At 53.0% G+C, this 23,854-nt stretch overlaps 2 protein-coding genes across 3 annotated transcripts in view; both read left to right on the forward strand.

Annotated features, from left to right (window-relative positions):
* Positions 1 to 8,912, forward strand: part of PIGQ (phosphatidylinositol glycan anchor biosynthesis class Q) — a 33,992-nt gene extending 25,080 nt beyond the window's left edge. The window contains exons 10-11 of the mRNA XM_074158569.1: positions 3,336 to 3,397; positions 8,379 to 8,912. Coding sequence (XP_074014670.1) covers positions 3,336 to 3,397; positions 8,379 to 8,531 — 215 coding nt within the window. The 3' untranslated portion in view covers positions 8,532 to 8,912. The remainder of the gene's footprint in view (positions 1 to 3,335; positions 3,398 to 8,378) is intronic.
* Positions 8,913 to 18,885: 9,973 nt separating this feature from the next.
* The window catches only part of RAB40C (RAB40C, member RAS oncogene family), a 38,783-nt gene continuing 33,814 nt past the window's right edge, over positions 18,886 to 23,854 (forward strand). The window contains exon 1 of one of the 2 annotated variants that reach the window (XM_074158450.1): positions 18,886 to 19,191. In XM_074158450.1, the coding sequence (XP_074014551.1) occupies positions 19,038 to 19,191 (154 nt within the window). In that variant the 5' untranslated portion in view covers positions 18,886 to 19,037. The remainder of the gene's footprint in view (positions 19,192 to 23,854) is intronic. The other variant, XM_074158452.1, reaches the window with a different exon arrangement.

Here is a 23,854-nt window from a genome sequence, read left to right on the forward strand (position 1 = left end):
ATGGAGCTGCCTCAGTTCCGTGCTGACTTGACTAACTGAAGTCCTAAACTGAGGTGTTTGGATTAATTTCAGAGCTCTGGGCACATTTCAGATAATCATTCTCTTTTCGAGACTAATCTGTCACCATTTTGAAGCCAGTCATTGTTTTTCCACTTTTGGTAACTGTGAACCATGGTTGGCATCAGAGTAAATTTTGCAACGGGTTTAACTGTCAACAGCTCTGGATAATCTAGTTAAAATCAAGCAGGTCTAAATTTTTCTCTCCCCTCCATTTAAAGAGTGTGCAGCAGGGATTTTAAATAAGAGAAAGAGCTCGATCATCACTAAACCAAGGCTAGTCATCGAAGGCAAAGGAAGCTCGACACGACCGGTAACAGCTTTGTCTGTTGGAGCAGTGCCAGGCTGGATTTTGGGCAGGTAGAGCTGAGCTGTTACCAACTCGGTGGTTTTCCTTGTGTCCCTTCAGCGGGTTCCTATGAATTTCCTGGCAGAAACCTCTTAACCCTTCAGGGCTGTCTTTGGAGAAGAGGAGATGCTGCAGGAGAAAACTGACCCAGGAAACAGCAGGGCAAGGGGTAGAAGGAAATCTCATTGCCACTGAGAGATAAGGCCATCTATTCCCATCAGTCTTGGGTTACTTCTTGGTTTTATTCAGCTTTTTGCAGGGTAATAATCCCCCACCCTGGCAGAGGATTGTCTGCTCAGTTGAGTTAGTTACCTGACTTTCTTTCTTTCTTGGCTATTTGTTTGCTCCTCTTAAACACTTGAAGACAGAGCGCACTGCGATGCCGTGCTGCCTGCGAGATGAAGAGGCATCTCTGAGAGTTTCTGCAGCCTGTGTTCCTGCCCCAGCACAAAAACATGTCACTGGAGTGATAACAGATGGAGCAGTTGAATGGAATTCAAGGGACTTTAGAGAGTACACATCACTTGATGTCCTCGCTGCTTAGGTTTGGCCTCCCTTTTCAGGCTCAGGACTTGGATAAGACACCCTCTGGCATATGTTATGGCAACTGATTTTACAGGCACCATCGAGATGGTTCTACCAACATAAATGGAGAGCTTTTCCTGACAGCAGGGGGTTAGCGCAGTGCTTAAGTTCAACTCCGTCCAGCTGCGGCATCTGGCCTCCAGGTTCTTTGACTCAGTTTCTGAATTGATAAAATATGATATTGATGAAGCCTGGGCCAGGGTAGATGAATAATCCGTCCACACACCAGAAACAAAGTCTGTATTTTCTTTCCACACATCAGAATGGAAACACTTTGGGCTTTAAAAAGCCTTTTGCAAAGATGTCAAAGCTAGTGTCCTCTCTGCAAGAGTTCTGTCTGCCCAGTGTCAGCTCAGATGCCACTTTGGTTGAGGTGGCTTCACTGTCACATCAATTTAGAATGTGAAGTAAGGTGTAGCAGTGAGGTTCGGGGGTGTCAGACTCTGCCCACACAACACGCTGTTTGATCCTGCACAGGTCAGTTTGTTTTCTCCGTGCTTCTCTGTCCCTCTGGCCCGATACGCAGATATTCACGTCACGAACTTTGGGGCAAGTTTTGCCGTGGTTCTGTAGGACCTGTTGTGGTGGTGTCTCCGTGATTATTGAAACACAGACAAGCAGTGAGTGAGCTGCCATGTGAAACAAAGCAAATGTCTTCACGTCCTGACCTCTGTTTTGCCATCGATGATGCCGGAGTACAGAAAGAGCAGGACCCCGAGCTCTGGAGTTGGCTGGCAATCATGGGATAGTTTAGGGTTCTTCTCCGCTGGAGTCATCTGCAATAGACCTTCTGCTTTTTCTGTGAAGTGAATTCCTCAGACTCCTGAGCCTTGTACTAGCCTATAGGTCATTCTAATATAAATTTGTAGCCCTTTTGTGCATGTACTTTCCTGGAAGTGTAAGGCTTTTGAACAATTAAATAATGTAATTAGGAGATTGTTGGCTGGCAGCTGTACAAGGGAAGTGTGTGGCCACAACTTACAGAAGCAGGATTTTCTGTTCTAAGGGGCTGATCCCGGGATAAGGCTCCAGGGTGTTCAACCACATACCTGAAATCTCAGTGCCCACTGGTTTCTGTCTCTCTCTGACAAATTGCCTGCCCCGAAAGTAGTTCCTGGAATGGCTTAGACACTTCCTCTTAGCCAAAGCTCAGTGAATCACACTGAACGCTTTTTGTCATCCAGCACATTTTGTTATCGAGACCCAGGGTACTCGAACATCTCTTTGAAGCTATTGGGGAAGCCCATGTTTCAATATAACCCTTCCTGTCTTATACAAAAAAAGACTTTATGGTTTGGGGAGACACTTTAAACCAGAGCTGTCTGCTAGACAAGAGTGTTCTCTCCCAGGAGGAGTAAACTGTGTAACTTAATTAATTCATATAATTTCAAAGAGAAAATGTTTTGGTTTTTTAAATAATGTGAGAGTCACACAGATACTATAGTCATGGGGCGTACACAGATGAAGAGTTTTATTTCTGTTTGAGCTCCTGGGTCACCTTTTGGTCCGTGGCAGCTCACTCCATTACTCTTCCCTCACCTGTAGAAAGGAATAATAGGGGCACACTTGGCTGGTGCAGGTTTGCAGAAGATGGATTGGTTTTATTTATGTGAAGTGATTCAAGATCTTTCAAAGAAAAATGCCTCGCCTGTCCTCCTTGGTACCTTTGCTTGAAACATCACGTTAAATGTTCATGTGCAGTATGTCACCACTGCAATCCAAAACCTTTCCTATTTGTCTTTAAAGTATTGGGAATGTAGCGAGTCCAAGAGGAAATATAAAAGTGGCAGGTTTGATGGGGTTAGCAGTGTGTCAAAAACATATGAATGCTGGGATTAATAGGCAGTGATTGCTTTGAAATGTCTCTAATACCCCCGGGGCGGCCGCTTTCCTCCCTTCCACTGAAAGAGGCAGAGATTCGCACAAGTGCTGTATCCACGCGAGCACAAATTAAAGGGGAGTTCTCTGCCTGCTGCTAGCGTGGGGTCCCCATTCTGATGGAAGCTTGGGAAAAAAGAAAGATTTTTCCAGTCCCTTTGTCATCATCGGGTCTGGCTGTCTGATTTCTAGGCTTTGGGCTTGCTTTAGCGCGGCGTTTCCGAGCTGGAAGACAGAGCTGTGCTTTTAATGGAGCTGAGAGAAACACATCGTTTGTCATTACGCTTAAACCCACCACAGAGAGAATCTGTGCTTCCCACTGAAAATGTGTAAGGGTTCACAAACCAAGAAAGGTTGAGGACTGCGTTTCGAGGAAATCGCTGCTCGGCCAACAGCGCTGAGCAGCGAATGGCATGGGCTTTTCTCCCAAGCGGGGATTTGGTTTCCTTGTCTTGTTTCTTTTCAGCTGGTGTGAAGTTCAGAGTCCTCGAGCAGCAGGATGGAAAACCTCTTCGACTCCTGATGCAGGTAAGGTGCCCGCCGTGACATTTTCTGCTGCAGGCTTTGCCTGGGAGAAAAAATCCTTTTGCCTGCCCAAAGTCCTTCTCTTCTGTAGCAGTTCTGAAACTGCTCCCACTGAAACGCCCCACTTACGAAGCTGGGAAATGCTGAAGCAAGGGAAATATATTTCCCATTGCAGTGACTGGCTGCTGCTTTCTCTTCTTTTTAACAACCTGCTTGAATCCTCTGTTTAGAGAAAATGCAGTGTCCTGTCTAGTGCAAAATGAAATGTGAAAGACAGGAGAAACATGGAGCTCTGTTACTTCTGGAATTAAGACTTGACATCATTATCACCTCCATTCGTGGCTCTAGGCAGCTTCACCTTAGTAATTGCTGAACAGTGAGGGAAGCAAAAGGTGGGAGCTAAACCATCCAGAATGAAGGGCCAGTAAAAGGTCTTCCCCTCCAGATGTGCTGAAAAGCCTTGGCTGCTCCGTGGTGCCGGAGGGATGAGTGCGTGGGCACGACAAGAGAGGGAAGGGCCTCCTGTTATTCTCCTGGGTGGCTCTGGCAAGGTGTCTAGGAAAAGCTCACCTCTGCTTTTGCAACCTTGCATTTCCATGCTCTGTCGTCAGAGATACTAAAGGAAATCTTTTTCTAAGAAGAAATGATATGATGGCACCACTCATTGCGCTTTCAGGATTGTGAAGTTTCCATTTCCTGGCATTGCAGGCATACTGCCATATCACAGGGGTGCTTTTCTTACTCTTTGCATCCTGGGAGGAGCGTATAGAATTTATAAAAAACACTTGGGTGCTGGGGGAGTGTGTGGGAAGGAATGAACTGCAGCTTTCCATTTTTTTTTTTTGCTTTTTCCATCACCGGTCCAGCCCCAGCCCTGTCTCAGCAGAGGTCGGATTAGCCCGGAACCAGCACACCAGCAACAGCAATTCAAAAGGGAATCCCTTCAACAGATGTCTTCTAGGGCAAAACTAGCATTTCCGAAGCACACTGTCCTCCCAGTTCCTCTCTTTCAGTAGGGTAGTGGTATAAGAACCAAAATGTGCCTTTCTCCATGGCCAGAAAACTCCATAAAAAGGAAACCAGACACCAAAGATGAGACGCAGGAGCCACTGAGCAGAGAACTTGGCATCAGTGTGTCTGTGAGATGAGGTGGATGGCTTCTCCAGAGGAAAAAGATCACGACTTAGAGAGCAGAGGCAGTGAGTCATAAGAATATGATGAATTTTCCTTGGAGCACTGCAGAAAGATCCTTTTGCTATCTCGAATATAGCATAAGTCATCATACCAAGAGGTAGAAGTGCTTTAGTGGATGTCTCTCTTGGCCTTCTGTTCAAATAATAATGAGCAGAGACACAGTAAAGGCACTTTTTTTGCTCGCCTTGTGCTGGTGGAAATGGAAAATGGGCTTGTGTCAGAAATCCTGCTGAACATACCGCTTTCTTGAGAGGTCTTTTGAGAGGACAATCTAAAAAGCCTGGTTTTAAGTGACGCACTAAAATTCTTATTTATGCTACGTGATGATGTTCTGCTCTAGAAATCTCGCGGTGGCTTTGTCCCCTCCCCACACAGTAGCCCTCTGGAGCCGTGCCTGCCGGGAGTAGGGCCATATGCATGTAACTGCGCCCAAAATAATTCAAACCATTGGTGACTGATACGTTCACAGCTGTCCTTTGGGGCGCTGGTAATGGATTAGAAATCAATAATGCTGGGTTTGAGCGTTCACATTCAGCTTGTGGTCGGGCCAAGTGATTATTTTTTATTTTTGAGAGAGTGTCACCGGAATGCAGAGTCCAGGCACAGGCAGGCGGAGGGTGGGACATGATATTTCCATTCCAAATACTCTTTAATTTGCTCTAGGAAGTCTTACATAGCGCAGTATTTTCATTAGCGTTTAAAATCTTTTATTTTGATGCACGAGAAGAAATATTTCCGGTGGTGTGGCTCAACTGAACTGATAGCCCAGTGAGAAGCCACGATGAGTTTGATTCATCCACATACCTTCTGCCAGAAGTGCTGTTTCTCGTGGCAATTGCTTTGGAAAGGATTAGATAGAAAGGAAAGGAGTAGACAGCAAAATGACTCCTTTCCTTTGGAAAGGAGTAGACAGCAAAATGACAATGAGCAAGCAGTGTGCTCTTGTGGCCAGGAAGGCCAACGGAATCCTGGGCTGCATAGGGAAGAGTGTGGCCAGTAGGTCGAGGGAAGTCATTCTCCCCCTCTACTCTGCACTGGTGAGGCCACAACTGGAATACTGCATCCAGTTCTGGGCTCCCCAATTCAAGAGGGACAGGGAACTACTGGAAAGAGTCCAGAGAAGGGCAACAAAGATGATTGAGGGATTAGAGCATCTCCCTTATGAAGAAAGGCTGAGAGAGCTGGGACTCTTTAGCCTGGAGAAGAGAAGGCTGAGGGGAGACCTTATTAACGCCTATAAGTATCTGAAGGGTGGGTTGAAGGAGGAGGGAGCCAGACTCTTTTCAGTGGTTCCCAGTGACAGGACAAGGGGCAACGGGCACAAGTTGGAACATAGGAGGTTCCACTCGAATATGAGAAAGAATTTCTTCACGGTGAGGGTGCCAGAGCCCTGGAACAGGCTGCCCAGGGAGGGTGTGGAGTCCCCTTCTTTGGAGATTTTCAAGACCCGCCTGGATGCAGTCCTGAGTAGCGTTCTCTAAGCAATCCTGCTTCAGCAGGGGAGTTGGACTAGATGATCTTTATGGTCCCTTCCAACTCTAAAAAATAATTCAGTGAAATTCAGTAAGCAAAAGAGGAAGGGAAAAAGGAACAGCTCCATTATGAGACAAAGGATGTATATTATATCAGGGTATATTATAGCTTTGGAGTACAGAAATGGCATAAAAGGAACTCATATTCCCACTTTCCTAATAAATAGTAGCTTTTGTTTTGCTGCTTTCCATTAATAATAGGAAAGGCAGACACGTATAATTGCGCTGGGTGTAAAACCATCTCGTGTTATTTCTCCGTAGGCAAGTGTTAGTGCTGGGTACCACCGCTCTGCCGAGGGCTGGTTTTCAACAAGCAATGTTGTGTCCAAACCTCCCAGCCCACGTAGCTGGGAGGAACACACACTGCCTATCTCCCGTGTATAGCAACTCTTCCCAACCTCCCCCAGCGTGTTTTCACTTAAAACATACTGGTTTGCCCACAGCTGAGGAAATAGGCAGAAATAGTTACTCAGGTTTTACTGGTGTTTGTTTTTGGGGCAGGTTTCATTGGTCTTTTTTTTTTTCTATTTTTTTCTGGGTTTTTAGCTGTCTATGACCGCAGTGCCATGTGGTTGGTTACAGTTATGCAGAGCGTCCCATAAATGCTGTGGTTGATCCTCGGCCTTTCGGTGTTTGAAATAGGAGCTGCGTGAGTTCGGGTTAGACACACTCAGGGGGAATGAGCTCTCCCATTGCTGCCACAAACGTTCATTTTGATGGCGTTCAGAACTGGTGTCCTGTTAATCTGTCGGGACCCATTTAATGTCTGTGTCCCGCAGCCGGACCGTGCTGGGTCTGGCTGTTCTTTGGGTTCCCTCAGCCTGTGCGAGCCACTGCCCCGGCCTTTTTCCTAAATTTCATGGGGATGCTCCTGCGTACAGGCGTCTTCTCCTCCTGCTTCAGCAATTTTCTGCTTTGAAACTCATTTGACAAAGGTCTCCAGGATTAATTCTAATGAACTCTTTGCTTAGTCACCCTTTCCCAGAGCTCCATCTCTGTAGGGACTCTGAGTTCTTCCCCCCTCTCTCCATGAGCTGGACCAAACTGGGGACACAGGCAAACTCCCGGAAAACTGGTTGCTCTTCCGTGGACAAAAGAAATATTCAGTTTTTTGACAAAATAGTGACTGTCTGTGTGGTTTTGGATGCTCTCCTTTTTGTGGCTGGATTTTCTACTGTGAATTACAATCTCCTTTCACACAGCTTCTCAGTTGGTTCCAGCACAGCTGGACCCTTTCTCCAGAGGAGGGTGTTCTCCCATTTCTGCCCACTGTCCAAGCGTCCTCTAGCTCTGTAGGTCCCCTCACCTTGGCATCTCTCATGGTCTGTTTTCTGAGACCCACTGTTTCTGTGTAATCTGGTCACTCTTCTGGAGACAAACTATTGCTGTGCATCCTTTTCATGCGTCAGATCTTGGCCAGACTGGATCAATCCTCTGGACTTCACCTACCTCTCTACCCTGAAAAGCTTTGCTGCAATGAGATTTTTCCAAGGTCTAATGTGCTTCTGTCCTCCCTCGTCTAGCCAGCGCGTCTGTCTGTCTCCTCCATCTTCCAAAAGCCCAACACAGCAACTTTGTGACCGTAATTGGAGGCCACAGACTTTGGTAGGCAGAGACTCCAGACCTGGTCATTCTTGAGATGGTGAATGAAATCAAATTAGGAAAGATTAACTCAGCCAAGGAGCCTTAATTTCCGATGGTGATGAGCAGCCCTGCCTGGCGTTGTGTGGCGTGCGTCCTGTTCTGCCAGGACTCCCTTCCTCTGGGTGGGTATCAGGGGATTCCAGGTGAAAGCATAGCTGTGGGTGAGGGTGTAGCACATGAAAGTGGTAGGTTCATAAAATATATGGGTTAATTGGCACGTTCTAGATGAGTTCCTCCAGTCACGGTGCACTCCCAGCAGAGCATTGCTGGCTGTGGTGGGACCCCCATCTCTCCAGCCACCTCAACCAGGCACTGGTTCCACACCCTCCTGCGATGAGCATCGCTCTCAAACCCTGCTGGTGCCTGCGTCTGCTTCTCTGCTTGACAACCATCCCGATAATACTCCTTGCCAACCTCGATTTGTTAATATTTCGGGGTGTTGTAGAGGGCTAAAGAGCTTTAGCCAGGCAGAGAGGGACTCTGAGGCTGTGGGAGTAGCAATATTGATGTTTTAAGAGGCCAGTGCTCTGTAAAAGTTGCCCTCACCCTCCTCAGCTGCCCGTGTTTTCTACTATAACACATTTTCCTTGCTGTTATCCCTCTTCTCCTCACAGATCAACCCTCTCTCGTACGGCAGTGTGGTACAGACATACAGGCTGCCAACCTACAGCTGTTACCCGAAGGATTCCTGGGCATCTCTCTGCAAGAAGCTGTTCCTTGGAGAGCTCATCTACCCTTGGAAACACAAAGGAGAGAAGCAGGACTAAAGACAGCAACAGAGCTTGAAAGACTGGGTCAGAAAAACATATAGAATCCTAATTGTTTTGGACCAAAGGCATCTCAGAGCCAGCAACTGCTGGATCCCTTTAATTAGATTTTGGTAACATGGGAGGGGCTGAGTTTTTTAAAAGCAAGTCTTTTTAAATGTTATTTTTCAACTTCACTCTTCCCCTACACTGTGTTTGTGTAATAGGCTAATGATTATTTTTGAAGCAAAAGGTTAAACCCATCAGTGCCTCATGGAACCGGTCATGGAGGAAGTACCTCTGGAATGGTTTGGTGATGTGTGTGTATATATATATATATATTTATCCCTCCACGTAAGCTCACAGGCTGTATTAAAACACCCCTTTGGGTGGTTCAAAGCCACGATGCTGAGGTGTGTTCTGCCAAATGTTTTGGACCTTTTATGCTTCAGCCTTCAAGCCAGGTGGCCAAAACCAAGGTGAAGGGTCAGCTTATCGAGTCATACACTGAAAACTATAGCGGGGTTTCCTGGGCTCATAGGGTATTTATTCTTTTCCTTTTGGGTGGGCTTGGGTTCACCCCCACCACAGCAAGAGGGGGGGAGTTAAGCTTAGAAACAGCGGGGCTGGAGGCCCGAAAACACGGGCTGCTGTGACTGCCGTACCTTGGTGCCTCTGTGGTCTCATCTACAGTTTTTCAAGAGCAAATAGTATTTTTGGGGAGAGCTGAGCCCGGACCTGAGCCTGGAGCTGGAAATGCGGAGCACACAGCCTGAGAGCCCGGGCTGCTCAGGCGTCCGTGGCGGTGAGCCACAGTAGCCCAGAGCTCTGGGACCTGCCAAGGCTCGGGACTGCTTTGCTCGGTCACAGCGTTACAGCAGATGTGGATTTGCTGAGCCCAGCCCTGGCTGGTGTATCTGCCAGGGGACCACGGCCACCCAGCTTCTTAGGCAGCTCCACCAGCTCCGGCAGCGTGTGCCGCACTCCCTCTCAGGGTCAGAATATCCTCCTCTTCCTCAGGGCCCTGCTGAGAGCCTCATCGTGTGCTGCCTCAGCTTTTGCACTTTCTGATAATCAAGGAGCTTTTCAAGTGATCTCAGATACGAGGCATTTAAAGTCAGTTCTTTCCCTGAAACTGTAGACACCTTTCTTTTAGGAGCATTTTCCTCAGTGTCCCGCTCTGATCGTGACTTCGTTTTGATGTGAGTCTTCTGTTCCCTGTCTTGGGGAGGGTGTCCCTGTGCACAAGAGTGTGATGTCCCACCGGGTGCTTTGTTGTTGTGTGGACATTTACACACAGTCATTACTCAAAAGTATGCTTTCTCCAGGTCTGCTAGCTCCTGGTGCCCCAGCTGAGGCGAGGATGTCGTACGGCCATACCCTGCTGCGGCTTTGCTCACCCAAAGTGACACCATCATCTGGGAGGTGGGAGGTGTCTTGGATCCTGCCCCCTTTTCCTCTGTCTGTACAAGGAATCAAGGACGGAGGAAGAAGAGGAAGATGTGTTGTTTTGCTCAGCCGTTCTCCGAAGGGTTGCCTGCATATTCCCATGGAGGTAGGGCAAGGAGCCATGGCAAGGAGCCCTGGGCTTTAGTAGCCTTCAGTCAGCAACTCCACTGGCCGGATAAGAGTTTCCTGCACCAGCCCCGTGTCTCATCCAGGCACTCGAAGCTGTCAGAGAAGAGAACGGGTTATGCTCCAGGAATTCAGGCAGCTTTAAGACATCCCTGGCCAGATATAGTTGGTTTGTCTGTAGCTGCTAAAGCCTCTTGTGGTGCCGCCACAGCTTGATTGGGAGGAAATGGAGCTCTGTAGGCAGGTCCTTGGTCCAGATGCTCCTCAGCAGGCAAACACAGGAGCTGCCAAGGTCTTGGAGTTTTCTTGAGGACATCATGAAGGAAGGCAGAGTTACTTGGGCACTGCTACCCAAAAAGGATGTCCCTTTGATCCAGGGCAGGACACATCATTGAAGAAAGCCAGTGTGGCCAAAGCCCCCACCACCGTCTGCCACCACAGCTCCGTGTGGGACATCACTGCCTGCAGAAACTGGAGAGATCTGTGTTCTTCTTTAATGATCGGTGCTTAAAACTCCCCTACAAATACAGTATCTTCTTGGGATATCAATGCCCAAGTGTTTCTCTCCCCTCCAGGTGTGAATATCTCCGGGTTACGATCCATTTAGTGGGTGAATGGCCTGAATAATATTTCTCTCTTCAGCTTAAGTCAGAGTCACGGAGCCCCATCCTTACCTGGCACTCAGCGGAGCAGATTCAGGCTTTACCTCCCGCTCGTCTTTCCACTGCAGCTACTAAAGGATATTCCCCTGCTTCCTCCCACGCTTGCGTAGCTTGGTTTGCTAACCCCTGTGAGAAAGTCTGTTATTTTAGGTCTTGTGAAAATAACATTCCTAATATCCTGGCTTTTAAAATCTTTCTGTGAGACCAAACAGCTCATGATGGTCCTAATCGTGGCTGTCCTTTGGGATCAAGTGACCTGGAAGCCCTAGAGACAGCACAGAGCCATGAAAACCAGCAGATGTGATCTTCCTATTGGGAACCTGCCAAAGATATTAGATGTTCCAGTGTCGGGTGTGTTTATTAAAGGCTGATACTGACTCCGGGGGTTGTGAAACATCAAACTGAGAAAAAGCTTCCCCTCAAACCCTGCATCTTCTGCGGCACAGAGGACCTTGAGTAGCCCAGCTGGGAAATGCCAGCCCCTCGTGGGTGCAGTTCTCCTGCGTCAGGCAGAGCTGGTGCCTGAGGACTCTTACTCTTTCTCACACTCGGTGTTCTCCTTGCCCGTGACGGTATCGGAGCCAGTGAGTTCCTTCTGCTGGATATTTGCCACATCTCTCCTCTTCCTTTCCAGCCGCTGCTGTGAAAGAGTCTTCCCCCACCCTTTTCCGATTCTGCGCAGAGACATTACAGCAGCTTAGCAGACATCCTGCTTGGGAACATTTGACCTTATGTCATCTCTCTAATTAGAACTTGGGATCAGCATCATCTTCCACAGCAGCACAGACTGGCCTGGTGCTGGGGCATTTCCTCAGGGAAGAGGCTGCCGGTCTCTTAATCCTCAGGTAATTTATCCTCAGATCCATATTATCCATCTCAGTCCTTGGATGAGAAGTAGTTAAAGATTTCAGATCTTCTCCAATACAGCAGGCAACAAGCAGCCTTCGCCAACCATCATTCAAAGACTGTAATCTTGCAGACTTTTTTTAATCCTGTATTTCCTTATTATTCTTTCTTCCACTTTATGGTTCCCGGTGCTGGCACATGGCTCGATACGCCTCTTTACATGGGCACGGGGTTTTGTGAAGGAAAACCTGATTCCCTGCCTGCAGAACTTCATCCTAGATAGAAATTCTGCCTTTGAGAAATACTTTCCCCACCAGAAGAGCACGTGACAGTGCTGAAAGGAAATCTCAGTAATTACACTGCAATGAGGGCTCTGGTTATGGTTTTGGGAGTTTTCCCTCATCCTGCAGCTGGACTGTGCCTTGTTCTGCTGAATCAGGCCCACAGAAGGAGCGTTGCACGTATGTATGGTCTATGTGTTGACTTACGCTCTCAGGAGGAAAAGCTCCTGCTTGTCATCATGCGGATAACGAGTTGCTTTCCTTCTGCCCTGTGCTGCCCCGTCCTGCTGCCGCACCACCATCTTCTTCCCTTGGTGATTTACTCTTTGTGCTCAGACCTGCTGACTACACCCTCACAGGATCACAAACTGGTGGGGGTTGGAAGGGGCCTCTCAGGATCATCTGGTCCAACCTCCCTGCTCAATCAGGGCCACCCAAAGCTGGTTGCTCAGCACCATGTCCAGATGCCTTTTGAGTATCTCCAAGGATGGAGACTCCACCACCTCCCTGGACAACCTGTGCCAGTGCTTGGTCACCCTCACAGTAAAAAAGTGGTTCCTGATCTTCAGGCAGAATTTGATGTGTTTCAGTTCATGCCCATTGACTCTTGTCCTGTTGTTGTCTCGTGCTGAGCTGGGAGACTCCATAATTCAAATCTCTTTAGCGAATTTGAAGATTTGCAGTCCCACGTCGTCTCTGTTCCTGGGACCAACCGCTCAGTTATATTCAGGGACTCTTCAACAGTCCCTTTGCCTTTTGCGGGGTATGGAAGCCCTCTGCAGGTAGAAGGTCACCTGCTCATTGGCTCAGTGATCTGACCCGCTCTTTGCCAACTTTTCTGGACCTGGTAGCAGAGAGAGTTCTTGTTCTCCAGCCCAACTCACTGCCTGCCTTCAGCAGAGAGTGGAAATTCTGGGAAGTGCGGAGCAGGAAGCCCTAAGTGGCAGCGTGCAGGTCTGCTTGGATGGGGAGTGCCTTTGTGCGGTGCTCTCTGGCTCTGTAGCACCCTGTGGATACAGGTGGGATGTGCCTGGATGGGTCTCAGCTGGTCCTTCTACATGAGGTGGGGCCACAGGGCTTACCAGGCTAGTGCAGGAGCTTTGGGGTTGTCTTCTACTGTGCGGGATAAACTTTTTTGGAGGAACCCAAACCTTGTGTGGGCATCAGATCTGCCTTCCCGGGTGAGAAGAGTGTGCCCATCACCTTTACGTCCGGCTCACCAGTTTGTACTGGGAGAGGAACATCTTGGAAGAGTCTGTGCCATTCAGCTCCCTGCTGGCAGCCTCACCCCCAGTCCCTGTCCACAGCTGGGCCTGGACCTCAAACCGGGAGTGCTCAAATTCCCCATTTATTGTCTCGGAATGCTGAATCTGAGGCGGGCACGTGGGATTATGAACGGTGCAGGAGACAGAATGTAACCCCTTCATTTCCAGAGGAGGGATGAGGCTCAGGAGAAGGTGGAGGTGCTGGTGGAAGAGCCGGGGCCCAGCTCTGCTCTCCCCTCCCGGGGGGTGGAGGGGGCTGCAGGCACGTCTCCCCTCCCTTGGGTTGTTTAAACATCTGGCGTTGGGGAAATTCATCAGAAGGTCACAACTATTGTGGTCAATCCTCCTACTTATAATATTCTCAGGTTTTGAATAAAGTATTAAAAAAGAGTGCTGAAACATTTGCAGCTTAATTAGCAGCGTGTGCGCCTCCGTGAAGTTTGATGAGGAAGTTTGATTTGCTGATTGAAAACCACCTTCTCTTTGCGTTGACGTAACCCGCCAAGTGTGAAGCAGGAGCAAAGTGCTCCTGTAGTCGCCACATGCTGTTTGTTTTAAAATGTCACCGTTAACGCCATTCGAAGGTGACTTCTTTCCCACTGCAGCAGTTGGGCCACCAGCCCAGGGGACACCCCCCCAGCTCCGTGCCCGGCCGTGCTTCGTGCTCGTCACGGCAGCGTTCCTGGACCAAAGTGCTTGGCAGAGCGATGGCGATGCCACCGGGGCCCGTCTCAGCGCATCCCCGCGCCACTGGGACCAGAGAGGCTCTGCGTGTTGTGGGTGCTTGCGTGTGGGAGTTTAGGGATGGAGATCTTCGTTCTGCTGACAGCTGTGGAGTTTTTTGTTAATTAAACCTTTAATCAGAACCTGCAGCAGCACCTGCCACCGCCGCGGGGACAGGGCAGGAGGCTGCTGGAGACCCGGCTCATCCTGAGGCTTGGCCGGGGGGTTCCTCGGTCTCTGCTCTCCCCATCCCTGGAGGGGTTCAAGGCCAGGTTGGAGGGGGCTTGGAGCAACCTGGTGTGGTGGGGTGGTGGGAGGTGTCCCTGCCCAGGACAGGGGGTGGCACTGGATGGGCTTTAAGGTCCCTTCCAACCTGAACCATTTGATGATTCTGTGACTGTATGAAAAACAGAAGGAATTTGGCCACGCATCCAGCCGGGTGTTCTGCCAAGGCCAAATCCTGAAGCCCCTGCAAGGAGGAGCGCTGGTCACAGAATCATAGAATGGTTAGAAGGTCCAGTGGGTCTCACCTCAGGGCAGGGAGAGGGCTGAGGTGGTGCTCCTGGAGGAGCTCAGATTTTTCCTGTGGTTCAGTGAGGGGCTCCTTTGCTCCCCATGAGCCAGCCCGTGGGATGTGGGGCTGTTGGGCATGAGGGACAGGACAGAGGGGGACAAACCTCTGCAGCCCTTGCACAGCGCAGTCGGAGCAGGAGCTGGAGCCATGCCTGGGAATGACGGTGCCTTGTGGCCACTCCTCACCCTCTCACATCACACCTTTGAATTCTTTCCCTTTTCCCTTTATTTTCTTTCTTTTCCTCCTTTCCTTTTTCCCTTTTCCCTTTTCTGTTTTCCTCCTCCCTTCCCTTCCCTTCCCTTCCCTTCCCTTCCCTTCCCTTCCCTTCCCTTCCCTTCCCTTCCCTTCCCTTCCCTTCCCTTCCCTTCCCTTCCCTTCCCTTCCCTTCCCTTCCCTTCCCTTCCCTTCCCTTCCCCTTTCCTCTCTCTTTTCCCCTCTCTTTTCTTTCTTTTCCCCCTTTTCCCTTTTCTTTTCTCCCTTTTCCCCCTCTTCCTTCCCCTTTTGCCTCCCCTTCCCCTCCCTCAGCAGTTCACACCAGCATCCTCTCGCCCAGCCAGCAGCACCCCGTCCACCCACCTCCTTGGGCCATCACCCAAGCCGGGTCCCGGCACCGCTGGTTGCTGGTGGTTGTCTGAGGCCACGCAGAGCCGGTGTGTGACCGTCACCACAGCTCTGGCACCGGCAGAGCCCCAAAGGGCTGTTCCAAGGTGGATGGGAAAGGAGCAGCTTCTTGGGATGCTCGGGCTCGGCCCCGGGCTCCCTCGTGGCTGCTTGTGCCGTGCTGCGGGAGCCCAGTGGGGAAGCAGCCGGTGCTCCCGGCCGGCTGAGTGTTGAGCTGGATGCAGGGCCATGACAATGTCCCCACGCCACAGCGACCCCTCTGCCTCTGCCCCACGCTGCGGCTGCTGCCCTCAGCCCCTGGGACAACCCCACCACCTTCCCCGCGCTGCTCCTCTCTCGTGGTGACTCCCAGCGGTCTGGGCTCTCGTTTGGTTTCCACCATCCCACCGAGGAGGTGAGAAACCACTTGAATAAGCCATAAACCAGGGCTCTGGGGCTGGCCCTGGTTCTGGATCCCAGAGCTCTGCCATCTCCCCTTGCCCTAGGAGCACAGAGGGAAGGGCTCCAACACCTGCCTTTCTCAGCTGGGCAGGTGAGAACATCGCCCTCCTGAGCGCAGCACCCAAGGGGCAGGGATGCTGCTCACCAGAGCACAGGAGGGTCCCTTGTCCCCAGAGCCATGGGGCGGCGGGGTCCTGCCACCCCATGGGGTGCTCAGATGAGGCATCTTGGTGCCCAGAGCGTGTGTTTCAGCTGGCTGAGGACTGATGCATTCATCACTGCCCGGTCCTCAGCGCTGCACATCACCAGTCCATCACCTCCGAGGGTGGAAGGTCCCCTTGGCTGCCCGGCTGGTGGGGTTGAGCCACTAGGGCTTTGCCAGCTGCCCTGTGCCTGGTCTCAATCCACCCCACTTGAGCCCATTTTACAGATTCCCCTTTGCCAGCCCCACTGTTGGGGGATCCTTGGCAGAGGAGTCAGTGATGGAGGTTACCCACATGCCCACGGCTCTCCTGGCCCATTGCTCGATGGCAGAGCGATGCCCAGGGGAGGAAGGTGAATCAGCCGTGCAGTAAAAGACAGGTTTGGGCAGCAATTAATGTTTTATAAAAGCAAGAAATCTTGCTGCTGCCGCAACTTAAGGAGTGTGGGGCAGGGAGCGGAACAGGAGGAGGAGGAGGAGGAGGAGGCAGCTGGAAGAAAGCAGGACAGAGGAGCTGGCTTACCAGCCCGAGGGAGGGCTACTGTCAGTCCCGCCAAGCCGAGAGCCACGGGCTTCCATGCTGCTGGGCACAGCAGGAACCCCGATTCCACACTGACAAGCTCCAGCACCAGTTATACACAGGTTGGGAGGTGTCACGCAGGATCAGGCTCCCAGGATGGTGGAAACGGGGAGACAGGAGGGTCGGGAAGAGGCAGGGGATTGGGGGGCAAGGTAGGAGGAGCAGAGGGACCCAGGGCACTGGGGGCATCTTCGTAGCAGGGAAGGATGTGATGGATGCCGGTGTCCTCCCAGCACGAGACAGATGGGAAGGGATTCAAAACCGGGACAGGAGCAGGGAGGAGGGAGGGAGATTGGGACCACTGTGTCCAGGGCTGGGGACCACAGCCTGAAAGCTGGAAGAGGAACAAAGTGACACTGAGGGTGCTGGAACCTGATGGGGCTGGGTGGTGGGTCCCATCCTGTCCCCTCATCACTGCCTTTGCCCAGCGCTGGCCCATCAGGATGGAGCTGAACCACTCACCGGCATCTGTGAGGTCCCTGCACGTCCTGGGTGCGTCCTTGCCCCGGGACCTGCAGTGCCACCATTTGCACCATGGCACAAAGCTGCCCCGGGCAGAGCGGAGGCTTGTGCCTTTCCCTTCCCCAGCAGTGCCCCGGCGACGCTCACCCACTGCCACCAGCACTGGGAGGGACCCACCACCCCACGGTGGGACCCCAGCACCCTCCTTTGGGACCTCATCTGCTGCGGGGGAGCCATTTCCAGGGCGGTTTGGCAGTGAGGTCCAGGGGAAAAGCATCTCCCCCTCCATCCCTCCCCTCTCCCCCTCCATCCCTCCCTTCTCCCCCTCCATCCCTCCCTTCTCCTCTCTCCATCCACCCCTTCTCTCTCTCCCTCCCTCCCTCCCTCCCTTCTCCCCCTCCATCCATTCCTTCTCCTCTCTCCATCCACCCCTTCTCTCTCTCTCTCTCTCTCTCTCCCTCCCTCCCTCCTTCCTTCCATCCATCCGTCCATCTGTCCATCCATCCATCCATCCATCCATCCATCCATCCATCCATCCATCCTCCGCTCCCAGGTTTGGGGGGGGACACACATCTTGTTTTAAATGGGACTAATTGGAGGCAGCCGGGCTGGGAACCTAATTAGTGGGCTTTAAAAAGATTAGCCAGGATGCTTTGTGCGGCGCAGGGATTTGTCAGCGATGCCGGCAGGGAGGGGACCCCCCGCCCCTTCCCACGGGAATCCCACGGCATCAGGGACAGGAAAGGGACCTCCCAGAGGCCACCGCCAGTCGGTGCCGAGGATTTTGGAGGGCAGCTGGTGGGTCCTGGCGAGGTGTCACCGGAACTGTGGGGACAGTTATGGGTGCCACAGCCCTTCGTGGGTAAAGGCTCAGGCTGGCGTCCCTGGCCCCACAGCGTCACCGTCCCCTGGGGACACACTGGATGTCACCCCCTCCCCAGCCCCAGACCTCCTCAGGCCTGCCCCATCGGCAGTGGGGGGAGTGTGCCTCCCACCCCCCCCCCCCATCACCCACACTGGGGTGCCACCCTCCATACCTGGATGCTCTCCAGTACCTGGGTGCCCCCCACCCCTGGGTCACCACCATAAATGGATGCCCCCCTACCTGTATGCCCACCCACCTGGATGCCCCCCAATCCTCCAATCCTGGGTGCCCACCTCACACCTCGATGCCCCCCAGTTGTAGATACTCTCCTTCCTGGGTGCCCCCCATACCTGGATGCTCATCCCACACCTGGATGCCCCCCAACCCTGGGTGCCCCCCAATCCTGGATTCACACACACCCCCATGGATACCCCCCACACCCCTGGATGCCCCCCCACCTAGATCACCCCATAAATAAATGCTCCGCACCTGTATGCCCCCCATTTCTGGGTGCCCCCCAACCCTGGATGCCCCCCTACACCTGGATGCCCCCCCATCCTAGATGTCCCCCTACCTGGGTGGCCCCCATACCTGGATGCCCCCCAGTCCTGGATGTCCGCCCCAAACACCTGGATGCCCACCCCACACCTGGATGCCCCCCAGTCCCAAAGGCTCCCCAATCCTAGATGCCCTCCCCCTTCCTATACGCCCCCCACACCCAATGTCCCCCACTCGCTGGCCGGCACCACGCCGGGCCACGCCACGACCCCCCCCCCCCCAGACTCGTTGTCCCATCATGCTCCGCTACAGCTCGCCCCGCGCCGCCGCGGCCGCCCCGCGCAAAGCACGCCGGGATCTGTAGTCCCCATCCGCCCCGCCCCGCAGCCGGGCCCGGCGGGGTACGCCGGGGCGGGTCCGGCTTTGACGGACGCCCCGCTGAGCCAATGGGAGCGGCGGCGCCAGGCGGGGGGGCGGGCCCCGGCACCGCCTCACCCCGGGCCCGATCGGGCGCTGCGCGGCGGCGGCGGCTCGGCCTCGGTGGCGGCGGCGCGGCCCGGCCCGGCCCCGGCCGTGAGGTGGGTGAGCCCGGCCCGGGGCGGTGCGGGGGCCCGGCGGGGCGGGTCGGGGCCCGGCGGGGCGGCGGCGCATTGTGCGGGCGGGCGCGGGCGGCTTTGTCAGCGGCGGGGGGCGCTGAGGAGCCGGTGGGGCCGGGCCGCTCTCCTCCTCCTCCTCCTCCTCCTCATCCTCATCCTCCTCCTCCCGCCGCAGGTCCCCGGCGCGTCCCTCGGCGGAAGATGCGAGGCGAGGCGGCGGGCCGGCTGTGAGCCCGGCGGTGCGTGTCCCCGGAGCGGGGCCGCAGCGCCCCCGTCCCGCCCCCCACCCCCGTCCCCCTCAGGCCGGCGGAGGATGCGGGTCGGGCCCCGCCGCCGATGAGAGGGAGGATGGGCACCCAGGGCAGCCCGGTGAAGAGCTACGATTACCTCCTCAAGTTCCTGCTGGTGGGGGACAGCGACGTGGGCAAGGGGGAGATCCTGGAGAGCCTGCAGGACGGGGCCTCCGAGTCCCCCTACGCCTACAGCAACGGTAAGGGGGGCTGAGGAGGGGCTGGTACCCGTTGGGGGGGGGGGGGGTTCTTGCTCGGGGGGGGGCAGCCTTGAGGAAGGAGGGCTTGTTCTGCCCTTTTTCTTTGTTTTTTTTTTTTTTTTTTTTATTAACTGGAAGCGTAGCACGGTTTATCTGCCGGCAGCAGAAAGGCCGTGGTTGTTCCTTAAAACAAGGTCTGAGGGAGGATTTGGGGCCGGTGCCTGATGTGACCATCCCTGGATGCCCTGTGTCCCCCGACCCGGCTGGAGGTTCCCGGGTGGGAACCCTGCCTCGACACCCCGCTTCGGGAGCCGAGCTGGGTTCCCGGGAGCCGAGCTGGGTTCCCGTGGCCCGGAGGAAGCGGGGGCCGTAACAAAAGAACGGGAGCCTGATTTCCAGGCCGGAGCTGCTCTGGCTCGGTAGCCGTGGTTGGTCCGCCTCCTGCAAACATCAAGGTTTCTAATGGAGCCCATGACAGACCATTAACTACAGTGTCACAAGACCGTAATTAAGAGCCAAGGAGCGGCGCTGTGCTATTTCCTGCGTCCCCTCGCTGCAGTCAAAGCCTAACACGGCCTGGCGGGGTGCAGATCCTGGGGTGGTTTTCAATCTGTCATTCTTCCCCCCCTCCCCCCCGTCCCCAGCCTCCGCGCAAAATAACGTCCCCAAGGGCTCGACAGACGCGATGCAGTTCAGCCCCGGCATCATCGCTGGAGCAGGTGGTGCTCAGTTTTGCCTGTAAGCAGGACTCTGAGGGACTCGGGTGCTTCTCCATGCTCTGTGTTGCTGCTGGCTGAATTTAGAGCGTAGAGGAGCGGCATGGCTCGGCTCCCGACTGCGCGCTCGACCCTCGGAGCTACTACCAGCTTGGTAGGAGCTGATGCAAGCGGGCACCTGCTCCGCAGAGATTTACGGGGAGGTGGTGACTCAGAAGTCAGGCTGCTTGTGAAATGAGAGCAGCAAATTCTGGAACTAGAAGGTTTGTGGTATCATTCATCTCCCAGGGTGTCTGGCTGAGCTGGTGCGGTTTGCCTTCGAGGAGATGCCTGGCGCTTTTAAGCTTCCCTGAAGAGAGTTTGTGTCTCTGAAGAACATGCCCCATCTGGGAGCTGTAGAGCTGCTCCTTGGGGTTGGCGTTTACTAAGCAGAAAGGGAGGAGGAACGTAACGGGGCTGTTGTTTTAAGTGAAGTGTTGAAGTTGGAATTGTCTTCTGGTAGCAATGGCTTTGACCGCCGTACTGAAGCAGGAGTAATAAGTACGATTGCAAAGTGAGTGTGCAGCGGGTGCTTTGAGACATACGTAAAACCCAAAGAGCAGTGAGTTTGGCTGTTGCTCTAAAAGCTTTGTCTCGCTATTTTACAACAACAAGATACCACCATCTTTTTTCTGGAAAAAGAAATCTCAGTGAACTAATATTTTCAGAACCTTCTCTCATCTTCTGTGGGCAATTGAACCCGTTCCTAATTAGAGAATTAGGTCACATACTGTTTTTTCACAGTAATGTATGCTCTGATAGTCTCTGCTTCTGTTGCTTCTGCGAAGCTACGCGCCTTTTGAATAATCAGCTGGAGTAGCTTTGAAATCTGAGTGAATTTGATACCGCTGATATTCCTGACAGCCTGGGCCATCGGATTCCCTCTGTCTCTGGCAGGGTGGGATGTGCGTGCTGACAGGGTTCGCTTCTCCGCCAGCGTGCTTGTGCTCTGCCCTGACGGGGACCGTTCCCTGACAGGAAGGCACGTAGATTTTTGTGAACAGCTAGTGCCTGACCTGCTCTCTGACACGTGCCTGATGCTGTCCCGAAACCGCAACGGTGGGATGTTATCTAGAGGCTCTTTTTGTAAATCTTTTATTTCTAAGTGCGGCGGCGTCCTTCTCCTCCCCTCCCAGGCCACACGTCCCAATTTGAAACAAGTGTTGTATCATCTGCGACTTGTTTGATCTGCGTAGAAAACGGAACTCGCTGTTATTGGGGTGAGATGGAGCATGATTTAGGTTGATCTTGTCACTGGGACATCTCATCTCCAGCTCAGATCCCCAACCTCCGGTGGGAAGGGGTGAAGCCATTGTGCCCTCTCTGTCCCATTAGGATCTGCTGCTTTTACTGTGTTGGCCAGTTACAGCTGTTTGGACACAGGTTTTTTGAAACGGGGTGTGAAATAGATTGTCCTCTCAGCTCCGGGAGGGATTAACTTTAAAAGTGAAGCTCTGCGTCTTCGCTGCTGCTCTTCTGCCGTACACCCAGCCTCTAGGAAAGGGTTTGAGGGATTCCTCTCTTTCCCATGGGCGTCTGGGTGTTGGAACAGCAGGCAACCGAGAGATGAGCGAGCCCTGTTTCTGTCGGCATGGCTCTTGCACGCTGTAGGCAGCCTCTGTTTGCGTCCCGTGTCTGACAGCCCTGGGTGCGGTGGGAGCTGCGTCTGTCTTGAAGCATCGTGGGCGCTTCTGTCCGTCCCTGTTCAGGATCCCTGAGCCCAAGCATCGCTTCTCGACACAGCCTTATAGTTTGGCACCTCAATCTTAAAATTAGACCCCGTGGTTTCTGTTGTGTGTAGCAAGGCCTTAGCGATGTCCTTTATTTAAATCGCTGTTAGAAATTTCATTACTCCCTGGATGCCGTTGGCCTTTGCAGTAGGAGGCGTGAGTGATGCCCCTGACCATTGCTGCACGGGCACGGGGTACAGAACTTCTGGTGACATAAAAATGGTATTTTGAGGAGGAATACGAGGTCCACTTGTTACCTGTATGTTTCTTAGTAGGTTCGTGCTGAAGTTACCGAGTGTATTGGCCTCCAGAAGCATGAGGCTGAGCACTCCCTGCACGGAGCAGGGGTTTGTGTATGTCCTTCAGCTGGATATTGTCACCTCCCACCCCAGCAGCGTTTGTAACTGAGTGGGACTTGCCTTTTGCTTTCTCTTGGCTGGCTGCAAAAGGCCCTAAATTACACAGTCCTACTAATATTTTGGTGAAAATGTGGGCTTTTGGGAGAACATTATGGTTCATTCTTCTGGGCTCTCCGTGTTGTCTTCCTTCCCAACTTTCACCCACCCCACTCCCAGATCTGCAGTGGTGGAGGCAGGGTGCTGTTCTCAGAGTCTCATCACTACTCCTAACACCTGGAGGACCTCACCCGGGAACCCAAAATCCTGCCTTTTCCCGAAACGCCGTCTCCTCCATCGCTCGCTCCTTCTCCCCGGGGGCAGGGGAGCGCTGCTCTGGCCCCGGTGCTGTGACCTGCGGTGCTAGGGCTGACTCAGGACAAAATTGCGTGCCTTACTCGTGGGTACAAGTCAACTACACGGATCTTTTGTCACTTCAGTGCTTAAATTGCCCGTTTGGGGCCTGTCCTTATCCATTCCCAAGTACTGAAGCGGGAGAGAACCACCACAGGGTGGTTTTGGATGAGATGTGGTGGAGCTGCGTGTGAAAGTAGGGGCGGTGTATGTGCCCTGCGAAAGGAAAACAAGGCTGTTCCTCACTGCAGGACCCGGGGCTGTGTCACTACCGTGTCATACATCCACTCTCGAATATCTAGTTATTCGTGTGCCTGTGCTGAAATGATCTGGCCTGGCTGGTTTGTCGGCTTGCTCGAGAAGCATCAACACCGGGTGAGTCAGGGGAGGGCTCCCTGCACCGGTGCCGTTGCTGCCGGGTGAGACGGGCTCCGCGTGCGCCAGAAACAGGGGCCGGGACAGGTCTCACCATGCAGACGTGAACGTGGTGTGCTCCATCCTCGCGTGATGGAGGGCTTCTTCTGCGGCAGAGCCTTCCCCCTCACCTGCTGCTCTTCCCATAGGAAAGGAGAAACGCGCTGTAGGGAAGGAGTAGAGTGTGTTTCTGAGCAGATGGCTTTGATTGGAAGGGGGATGGATTTTTATTTTTATTTTTTTCCCCTGTCCTCGGGTTGTATTAAACAAGTGATGAAGAGGAAGCCTCACGTCCGCACTCTGATCTCCTTTCATGTGAAAGCTGAACTGAAAGCGTTGCCCTGCTACAAGGATGGTGCTGTGACTATCGGTGAGCCCGATGGCTTGTTTTGACCCTTACCTGGGCCATAGTGCCTTTATTGGAGCACCTTCCTTAGGTGCTCTTTTAGCCCACTGCTATCCAAAGACCCAAGGAAATTTTAGGAAAGAGGCAACTTAAGCGCTCAGTTGCAATAGCTACCGACGGGTTTCATGGTCCAGATGAAAACTGGATCTTTCCCAAGAGTTCTTCCCCTATAGCAGAAGTGCAAGGAATTCAGCTTTTGGGCAGGGTGCACTGCGGCTCGGTGTCGGTTCAGGGAGCAAGGTCTGGGGCAGTGTAGCTCCGTGCCCTTTCCCTGGCCGGGAGGGAAGAGGAACCATAAACAAAGGGCAGCTGAAGACACTGCTCAATCCTTGGAGGTGGTCAGGACCCTCCCAGCCGGTGCTGTTTGCCTGGGGACCTCACCGCTGCTGTTTAATTACCAGGTTGTTTATTTGAGTGACCCACATCTTTAGATGTCTTTTCCCTCCGGTTGTTTTTGTGCTGCTGTCTAAATTTAGAGGTCCCTAAGCTGTCCCTTTTCAAGTGTTTCTCTATAGCAATTACTCCCCTCAGTCACCAGCGTGCATCCAGAAACACCGCCTGTGAAACTGCTCTGCTTCGCTCCGTAGCAGCCTTCAGGTTAGTTACTTG

Source organism: Numenius arquata, chromosome 14 (assembly GCF_964106895.1).
Source record: "Numenius arquata chromosome 14, bNumArq3.hap1.1, whole genome shotgun sequence".
NCBI lineage: Eukaryota > Metazoa > Chordata > Aves > Charadriiformes > Scolopacidae > Numenius > Numenius arquata.